The sequence below is a fragment of the Salvelinus alpinus genome, chromosome 13, assembly GCF_045679555.1.
Source record: "Salvelinus alpinus chromosome 13, SLU_Salpinus.1, whole genome shotgun sequence".
In the NCBI taxonomy this organism is placed as follows: Eukaryota; Metazoa; Chordata; class Actinopteri; order Salmoniformes; family Salmonidae; genus Salvelinus; species Salvelinus alpinus.
The window spans coordinates 38340894-38351059 of NC_092098.1; the positions used below are offsets into that span (position 1 = coordinate 38340894).

The following is a 10166-nucleotide window of genomic DNA, read 5'->3' on the forward strand; positions in this document are numbered from 1 at the left end:
ACAGCAACATTGCTGAGTGGTGAACGTGATAGACTGCCCCATAATTGTTTCCAGTCACGTGAAAGCAGACCATAGCATTGACACCAATGTTGGCACTAAAACAGGAACTCAGAGTTGTTCAACCTTTTCTGGAACAACCAATGTGTACTTGTAATAACAGAACAAGTCAAGAAAAGTCATGAATCTGCAGGTGCAACGCAGATAACCAGTACATTAAATCAGTTTCCTACATGTTCATTTAGCAATGAATGTCCACAGGATTGATATATTAGGTTTGACTTTATTCATCTCCAAGTTAGAAAATTCAGAACATGTAAATCTCATACAAAATAAATCCCAAGCAGGTGTTGAGGACATTACATTCATTTACCAGTAGTCATTGGCCCAAACACTCTTATCCAGAGTGATTCACACATGCACAGTAAGGTTTTATATCACATTAAAAAGGACAGCAAGAGGAAAACGTTATATACAATTTAATGATATCAATGGCAACCACCCAATGTATGCCTAGAGTAAATGTTTGGAAAGAGTTTTTGGGTGATTGTCAGATATACACTGCTCAAAAAAATAAAGGGAACACTTAAACAACACAATGTAACTCCAAGTCAATCACACTTCTGTGAAATCAAACTGTCCACTTAGGAAGCAACACTGATTGACAATAAATTTCACATGCTGTTGTGCAAATGGAATAGACAACAGGTGGAAATTATAGGCAATTAGCAAGACACCCCCAATAAAGGAGTGGTTCTGCAGGTGGTGACCACAGACCACTTCTCAGTTCCTATGCTTCCTTGCTGATGTTTTGGTCACTTTTGAATGCTGCCGGTGCTTTCACTCTAGTGGTAGCATGAGACGGAGTCTACAACCCACACAAGTGGCTCAGGTAGTGCAGCTCATCCAGGATGGCACATCAATGCGAGCTGTGGCAAGAAGGTTTGCTGTGTCTGTCAGCGTAGTGTCCAGAGCATGGAGGCGCTACCAGGAGACAGGCCAGTACATCAGGAGACGTGGAGGAGGCCGTAGGAGAGCAACAACCCAGCAGCAGGACCGCTACCTCCGCCTTTGAGCAGGAGGAGCACTGCCAGAGCCCTGCAAAATGACCTCCAGCTGGCCACAAATGTGCATGTGTCTGCTCAAACGGTCAGAAACAGACTCCATGAGGGTGGTATGAGGGCCCGACGTCCACAGGTGGGGGTTGTGCTTACAGCCCAACACCGTGCAGGACGTTTGGCATTTTCCAGAGAACACCAAGATTGGCAAATTCGCCACTGGCGCCCTGTGCTCTTCACAGATGAAAGCAGGTTCACACTGAGCACATGTGACAGACGTGACAGAGTCTGGAGACGCCGTGGAGAATGTTCTGTTGCCTGCAACATCCTCCAGCATGACCGGTTTGGCGGTGGGTCAGTCATGGTGTGGGGTGGCATTTCTTTGTGGGGCCGCACAGCCCTCCATGTGCTCGCCAGAGGTAGCCTGACTGCCATTAGGTACCGAGATGAGATCCTCAGATCCCTTGTGAGCCCATATGCTGGTGCGGTTGGCCCTGGGTTCCTCCTAATGCAAGACAATGCTAGACCTCATGTGGCTGGAGTGTGTCAGCAGTTCCTGCAAGAGGAAGGCATTGATGCTATGGACTGGCCCGCCCGTCCCCCAGACCTGAATCCAATTGAGCACATCTGGGACATCATGTCTCGCTCCATCCACCAACGCCACGTTGCACCACAGACTGTCCAGGAGTTAGTGGATGCTTTAGTCCAGGTCTGGGAGGAGATCCCTCAGGAGACCATCCGCCAACTCATCAGGAGCATGCCCAGGCGTTGTAGGGAGGTCATACAGGCACGTGGAGGCCACACACACTACTGAGCCTCATTTTGACTTGTTTTAAGGACATTGCATCAAAGTTGGATCAGCCTGTAGGGTGGTTTTCCACTTTAATTTTGAGTGTGACTCCAAATCCAGACCTCCATGGGTTGATAAATTTGATTTCCATTGATCATTTTTGTGTGATTTTGTTGTCAGCACATTCAACTATGTAAAGAAAAAAGTATTTAATAAGAATATTTCATTCATTCAGATCTAGGATGTGTTATTTTAGTGTTCCCTTTATTTTTTTGAGCAGTGTATTTTAATCTGTTAAACTCTGAACCCCCAAAAATAATAATCAGAAAATAGAAATTGACATATCATTTGAAAGCTACAGGCCTTGTCTTTTTGGAAATCAAGCTAAATCTTACTGCTGACAATGTCATAATGTCACATCTATGAACTCGGATGAAAAGAGGAACAAGGATGTCAAAGTGCGATTAAGATTGTCTAGTTCTCATAAATGCATTGTTCCTGGATGGATGCAGTGGTCGTCTGTCTCTGTTGGGTTTGTGTGCTGAAACTGAAGTTCTCGTACACCTTGTTGTTGTATGAGACGGAATCACCTTCATCATTGGTCCTCTGCCGACCTGCATGGGGAGAAGGCCAATCAAGTAATCACATTTTGTGTTGACTCTTATGCTGAATAGTTGCCTACTCTAAGTTACAAAATACTTATTGAGGTGTTTGGCATCACAGGTAACATTTTTGTGGTGGGTGCAAAATAGCACAGATTAATCAAATTAAATTACAGTTTTTAAACAGAGCTGTAACAGAGCTGTAACACCATAAATGTATTTGTATCCAATATTTTGCATTTTGCATGTGGGCTGATTGATACCTTACTACCCTTGAAAAACATTGGTGACTCTAAATTTAGCTTCATTTTTCACACCTCTGTTGTGTTGTATGACAAGTTTGTGGGAACTATAAGGTCATATTGAGATTTGATCTGAGCTGTGCTGAGCTCAGGGCCACCCATTTTGTTTTCTAGAGAAGGATTGGGCAACTGGTGTTCCGGGGACATGAAAGGCTAATTAAAACCCTCTTAAATCAAAACATTTTGCCAAAAATAGTGCCGGTGTGACACACAGCAACTTCAATGCGCTTATCTAAAGTCTATAAGTGATTCATCATTTTGATATGTGGTGAATGGAAAATAACATTTTGTCGTGTTAAAGGTTAAAGGTCCAATATCAAATCATTTCCGGGTAAAAATTAAGAACCTTACTGTGATTGATTTATATTATAATGGTCAAAAATAAACAAAAAATAGCTTCCTAGCGAAGAGCAATTTCTCAAGCAACAATTTTGCTAAGACTGTCTGGGAGTGGTCTGAAGGGAAAACTGAAAACTAGCTGTTATTGGCAGAGAGGTTTGAAACTCCTTTTCTTATTGGTCTATTAATTAATTTAACGCCTGGTGATGTCACCAGTCAGGCCAAAACTCCATTCCACCAAAACAGGCTGATATTTCAGCTCTTGCACTAAAAGGGCATTATAATAATTTTCACAATTTCACAGTATTATTCCAACCTCATAGTATGGAAATACTGATATATGTTCAGAAAGTATTCGTCCTGCTGAAAGGTGAATTTGTCTCCCAGTGTTTGTTGGAAAGCAGACTGAACCAAGTTTTCCTCTAGGATTTTGCCTGTGCTTAGCTCTATTCCCTTTCATTTTATTCTAAAAAACATCCTAGTCCTTGCCGATGACAGGCCTACACATATGATGCAGCCATCACCATGCTTGAAAATATGAAGAGTGGTACTCAGTGATGTGTTGTGTTGGATTTGCCACAAACATAACGCTTTGTATTCAAGACCAAAAGTTTATTTCTTAGCAATTTTTTTTGTCAGTATTACTTTTTGGAATATTTGTATTCTATATAGGCTTCCTTCTTTTTACTAATTTATGTTAATATTGTGGAGTAACTACAATGTTGTTGATGCATTCTTAGTTTTGTCCTCTAACAGCCTTTCATTTCTGTAACTGTTTTAAAATCATGGTGAAATTCTTGAGTGGTTTCTTTCCTCTCTGACAACTTAGGAAGGGTCGCTGTATATTTGTAATGACTGTGTGTATTGATTCACCATCCAAAGTGTAATTAAAAACTGCACCATGCTCAAAAGGATAGTCAATGTCTTTTTTTTGTTTTACACATCTACCAATAGGTGCCCTTCTTTGCGAACCATTGGAAAACCTCCCTGGTCTTTGTGGTTGAATCTGTGCTTGAAATTCACTGCTCGACTGAGGGACCTTACAGATAATTGTATGTGTGTATCATGTTAAACACTATTATTGCATACAGAGTGAGTCCATGCAACTTATTATGTGACTTTTTAAATCCTCTACGGACCCCCCCTCCCGGATCCGGGATCATCCTCATCAAAAAAGCTGACTAGCATAGCCTAGCCTAGCGCCACAGGGATATCATATAATATAATTTCATGAAATCACAAGTCCAATACAGCAAATGAAAGATACACATCTTGTGAATCCAGCCAACATTTACGATTTTTTAAATGTTTTACAGCGAAAACACAATATATATTTATGTTAGCTCACCACAATAACCAAACACACAACGCCATTTTTTCACCGCAAACATAGCTTTCACAAAACCCACAAATAGAGATAAAATTAATCACTAACCTTTGAACAACTTCATCAGATGACAGTCTTATAACATCATGTTATACAATACATTTATGTTTTGTTCGAAAATGTGCATATTTATAGGTATAAATCGTAGTTTTACATTGCAGCCATCGTCACAAATAGCACCAAAACAGTCAGAATAATTACAGAGAGCAACGTGAAATACATAAATACTCATCATAAAACATTTATGAAAAATACATGTTGTACAGCAAATGAAAGATAAACATCTTGTGAATCCAGCCAATATTTCAGATTCTTTAAGTGTTTTACAACGAAAACACAACATATATTTATGTTAGCTCACCACAATATCCAAAAACACACCGCCATTTTTCCACCGCAAAGGTAGCTTTCACAAAACCCACAAATAGAGATAAAATGAATCACTAACCTTTGAACAACTTCATCAGATGACAGTCTTATAACATCATTTTATACAATACATTTATGTTTTGTTCGAAAATTTGCATATTTATAGCTACAAATCCTGGTTTTACATTGTGAATATGGCGCCAAAATGCACCAAATTGTCCGGAGAAATTTTGGACAGTCACGTAATCTAACCAAAAAACTCATCATAAACTTTGCTAAAAAATACATGTTGTACAGCAAATGAAAGATACACTGGCTCTTAATGCAACCGCTGTGTTAGATTTAAAAAAATAACTTTAGTACAAAGTACAGCATGCAATAATCTGAGACAGTGCCCAGCCATTCTCCGCCATGTTGGAGCCAACATATTCCACAAAAATACGAAATAACATCATAAATATTCTCTTACCTTTGATGATCTTCCATCAGAATGTAGTGCAAGGAGTCCTAGTTCCACAATAAATCGTTGTTTTGTTTTAGAATGTCAATTTCTTCTGTCGAATTAGCAACTTTGGCTAGCATGGTGATCATGGAGCGCACATGTCCATGAACTCTTGGCGCATGGAACGAAAAATTCCAAAAGTCATAATAAACGTTGAATAAACTGGTCAAACTCAGTTGAAAATCCATCTTTATGATGTTTTTCTCATATGTATCCAATAACGTCCAAGACGGAGCATTTCGTCGTGTCTACCAAACGCATTGCAGAAAACAATACGGTGCTCTCTGGTGCGCAGCAAAATACTGCCAATATGGTGGACCTGTCACTCCAAAAGCTCTCATTCGGTCTCACATCAAGCTAGACACCCCATTCAACATTCTACTGCCTGTTGACATCTAGTGGAAGGCGTATGAAGTGCATACAGATCCATAAATAAAAGGCAATTGAATAGGCAAGGCCTTACACAGAGACCCATTTTCAGAATTTTCACTTCCTGTTTGGAAGTTTGCTGCCAAATGAGTTCTGTTTTACTCACAGATATAATTCAAACAGTTTTAGAAACTTCAGAGTGTTTTCTATCCAATAGTAATAATAATATGCATATCGTATGATCTAGAACAGAGTACGAGGCTGTTTAATTTGGGCACGATTTCTTCCCAAAGTGGAAATGGCGCCCCCTATTTCTTTAAGCACATTTTTACTCCATAACAAAGGAGTTGAACACTTATTGACTCAAGACCTTTCAGCTTTTCATGTTTTATTAATTTGTAAAAATGTCTGGAAACATAATTCCACTTTTACATTATGAGGTATTGTGTGTAGATCAGTGACACACAATCTCAATTTAATCCATTTTAAATTCAGGCTGTAACACAACAGAATGTGGAAAAAGTCAAGGAGTATGAATACTTTCTGAAGGAACTGTAGGTCTATGCAGAGACCTCACAGAGTCCATATGCTGACTAGTGGAAATGAAAATGACTCACCTGTAGTTGCATGCCCTGCATAGAATCCCAGTTAAATCACAAACACAAAAGACAGTTTAGACTATACAGTCTTAAACCTTCAAGATTTGTGTTCGATATGCTGAAACAGTTGTAAACTAAGCTATGCAAAATTCACACTGACTTATCATTGTGTGGTGGTAAAAGAAAGACAACTATAGCTACAAATTATAATATAATGTAATATAATAATATAATGAGTCCTAAAATGGAAGCTGATGTGATTCGTGGTTTAGTCCATAAATTGGTAGCCTACAAGCCAGGATGTCAACACAAGACAGCAGGCAAAGGCGTCAACAGCAGGGGTGGTGGGAAGGTATTTTCATTTCCTCTTTGAGTATGAGGGGGCTGAATTTCTCTCCAATGAGAGTAAATATCACTTTGAAATGTAAGGTGACGCTGTGGCCAAGATTTTGTCTGTAATTAATGGTCCACTTCTGCTTTCTTTGTTCAGGATTCCAGTGAATCCAAACAACAAACCACAATTTAAAGTGAACTGGTTACAAGACCAGAGTGACTTGAGAGTTACCTCAAATGTTCAAGCCTGTGAATATTGACCACGGAACTTACACGGCCTTTTGTGTAAATAGAAAAATATGTATAAATTGTGTAAGCTTAAGAAAGCACTGAACCAAAAAATCACAATAGACTACAAGACTTACATTTGTAAATACTTATGGTGACAGCTACGATGGCCACAACCCCGATGGATGTGCTGACACAGATGATAGTCAGAAGGTTCTTCTCATAGTAGGTCTCTGAAACAACAAGACCATCAAGGGTCAGAGATTTACCGTTATAGATAGTGTCATCAATCAAAGTGTCCAGCCTGCCATATGTGATTGTGAAGCTTGGGGCAAAATAACAACCTGATGGAGCTAACCCCACTGTTCAGTATCTGTTTATCACAGTTTTTCTATGACCTTGTGTGTCAAGAATCTTGTCAGGTTACACTTAACAGTCAACCAATGAATTAGAGGGAGACAAATAACAAAAGCAGAAGTTAATTACTATTAAAAGTAGACTGCACTACTTAACAGTACATTGATTATGTCTGAATGTCACCCACCTAGTTCACTTTTGGGATGTCTGATACTCAGGTCGGTGTTATTGGCTAAGAGTCTGACATTGCAGGTGATCGTGTCACCCTCTCTCCACACTGATTGGCACAATGTCAGAAAGCTGCTCTGTTTAGAGAGGCTGTGGTTGGTCAACGGTGTCTCCGGTGAATCCTGACCTTGTCGGGTCCAAGTGAAGTTGACGTCCTGGGCGTCAAGGCCCTCCAAAGTACAGAGAAGCTGGATGCAGCCAGGATCACTGCTGTTCTGCCTCTCTAGGACTAGACCTGGAAGCACTGCAGAAGAGAATAGCACTGGAACTAGAACGACAGTGAAAAGACTCTAAATGCAATTCTAATATCCTACTGTATGCTTTGATTTAGAGACATAAAAACCAGTAAACACGTGTTTATAAAGTGATATCTTCAACGAGATAAATTACCTGTAACTTGAAGATCGACATTGGAGGATTCCTCAATGGTTGGTGGTGGTATGACTCTTGATATTAAGCAGGTATATAGACCGGAGTCAGTGCTCTTTGGCTCTGTAACATACAGCTCAGGAGGTGTTCCGGTTACCTTGAATTGAGATTTACAGGATACGACTGAACTGATTTCTCTATTCACATTGTATTCGCAAATAATGCCAGGACTTCCAATTTTCGTCCATTTAAAAACAACTTTGCCATCAAATCCAAAGGGTGAGGGACAAGGAAGGTGGGAAGGACTGCCTTTGGCTGCTCTAACGATCTCCTTAACACCTGCGGAATCAAACAGGATTTTTTTTCAATCCAAAGTTAACACAATAAAATAGGACACAGGTTATGTGCTCACTCATATTCAGGATACTGTACACTCATGATACTACGTGAGAGTAAAGGAAATGAACAAAAATACAAATAATGGTAATAACAACTTGAGTTCATCCCATATTAAGATCATGCCATATTAGGCCATACTATTTACGTACTTCCAGTACTGAAAATAGCTATAGGAAGTGGTTCAAAGTTGATGTTCCAGATTAATGCAACCAAAGCAAACCAAGGCTCCTCAGAGGAAGGGGTTTACTAACACATTCATTTTTTAAGCTATGTTGACTATGACATTAGCTAATATGGTGACATTGAAGTAGGCTGTGTGTAGAGTTGAGCGCTTATGGTATGAAGGTTTGGCTTGGAAAGTTTTTTTCGCCTGCTCACAGAGAGCTGTTTTGTTGTGCACTGAAGTCCACAAGCGAAGGGAAAATTATACAATGATAAAAGTGATCATGCTGTTTGTATGTCGCTGTATTGAAAGTGAACTGTGTGTGCAGGTGAACAGGGGTGTATTCATTCCGACGATTCTGTTGAAAAACGTTTCTTAAACGGAAGCAAACGGAATGGGGATAAACATACAGTACCTCAATTTGTCCAATACAAACTCTCGTTTACAACTGTTTGTACTATTGATTACACCGTAGATAAGCTAGATGCAGGCAAGAGTGTGCAAAGCGGTATTGAATTGTCGGTCACCTTGATTACTCTCATTTTTCTCACAACTTGTGCACCTACGTTGTAAACTTGAATTCATAGGCTAGATGGTGTCACGCCCAGACCATAGAGAGCCTTTGCTTTTCTATGGTATAGTAGGTCAGGGCGTGACTGGGGGGGGTTTCTAGTTATTATTTTCTATGTGGGGTTCTAGTTTCGTTTTTCTATGTTGGTGTTTGGTTTGATTCCCAATTAGAGGCAGCTGGCTATCGTTGTCTCTAATTGGGGATCATATTTAAGTAGCATTTTTTCCACCTGTGTTTTATGGGATATTGTTTTGAGTTAGTGCACGTAGCACCTCTGTAGTAACGGTTCGTTGTTTGTTTCGTTCTTTCTTTGTTGTTTTGTGCGTTTTCAATGTGGAAACCATATCGCGCTGCAGTTTGGTTCGATAATTATTCCAGCGAACGTGACAGATGGAAGCAACCTCATGATGGGTATAGGGAACATTTTTGTATCATGTAGTAGCATAAACATATCGGTGTTACATTGAGCTGGGTGAATGGAATATGAATGACAGTCATCCAATATGCTGTAATAGAAATAAGGCCATCCTCATAAAAAACAGCACCGACCGCTACTGAAACAAAGCAAACCCAAATAGCTGTTACAATATAATATTCATATCTACATTGACTGGTCAATAAATAACTGGTTTTCAACTGTTACAGTATGTTGATTCAGACAACTAAACCACTGAATGGACTAATCACCCTGAAATACTACTGTAACTTACAATTTTATACAATGAATCATTGTAGAACTGTACAACTAATAGATGCACCAACCAAAATGCAACAATAAGACAGAAATACTCACCGGTAAATGGGGTAGAGAGGGTGAGGGTGGTTAGGAGAGAGAAAGCTTGTGGCAACAGCATTGTGAACAGGCAGACCTACACCCTCTAGCCAAAGACTCTGTGTACCGGTATGTCTGTATGTCTTTCAGACACACTAGCTGATCGTGAATGCAAGTACGCATGCACACTCACACAAACACTCACATTCCCTGTCATGTCTTCCTGTCCGATGGAGGAAAACACCCACTGCAGAACTAAGCAGTTCACAAGTGCCAAAACCACAACTCTTTCCTTTCTACAAGATACCATTTCCCCCCAACAATGTAATTATTTTGATCCATCTATCACTCTAAATGACATGATCCACAACTAATAAAGCTAAAATATGATGCGCACACAACTCTCAGATTTAGTATTTAATTTGGCTAAAA

At 39.8% G+C, this 10166-nt stretch overlaps 1 protein-coding gene across 5 annotated transcripts; it reads right to left on the reverse strand.

The window, feature by feature from the left end:
• Positions 1-260: 260 nt before the first annotated feature.
• Positions 261-9939, reverse strand: LOC139537643 (uncharacterized). Of its 5 annotated transcripts, none has more exons than XM_071339184.1 (5): positions 9756-9930; positions 7851-8168; positions 7420-7704; positions 7013-7108; positions 261-2459 (listed from the first exon to the last, which is right to left on the reverse strand). In XM_071339184.1, the coding sequence occupies exons 1-5, from the start codon at positions 9814-9816 to the stop codon at positions 2320-2322; spliced, it is 900 nt and encodes a 299-aa protein (XP_071195285.1). In that variant the 5' UTR covers positions 9817-9930; the 3' UTR covers positions 261-2319. The 5 variants fall into 5 exon arrangements, with proteins under 5 accessions (XP_071195285.1, XP_071195287.1, XP_071195289.1 ...); XM_071339186.1 differs by having other exon boundaries at positions 2102-2459; positions 7588-7728; positions 9756-9939; XM_071339188.1 differs by having other exon boundaries at positions 2102-2459; positions 7588-7704; positions 9756-9935.
• Between the last annotated feature and the right edge of the window lie 227 nt (positions 9940-10166).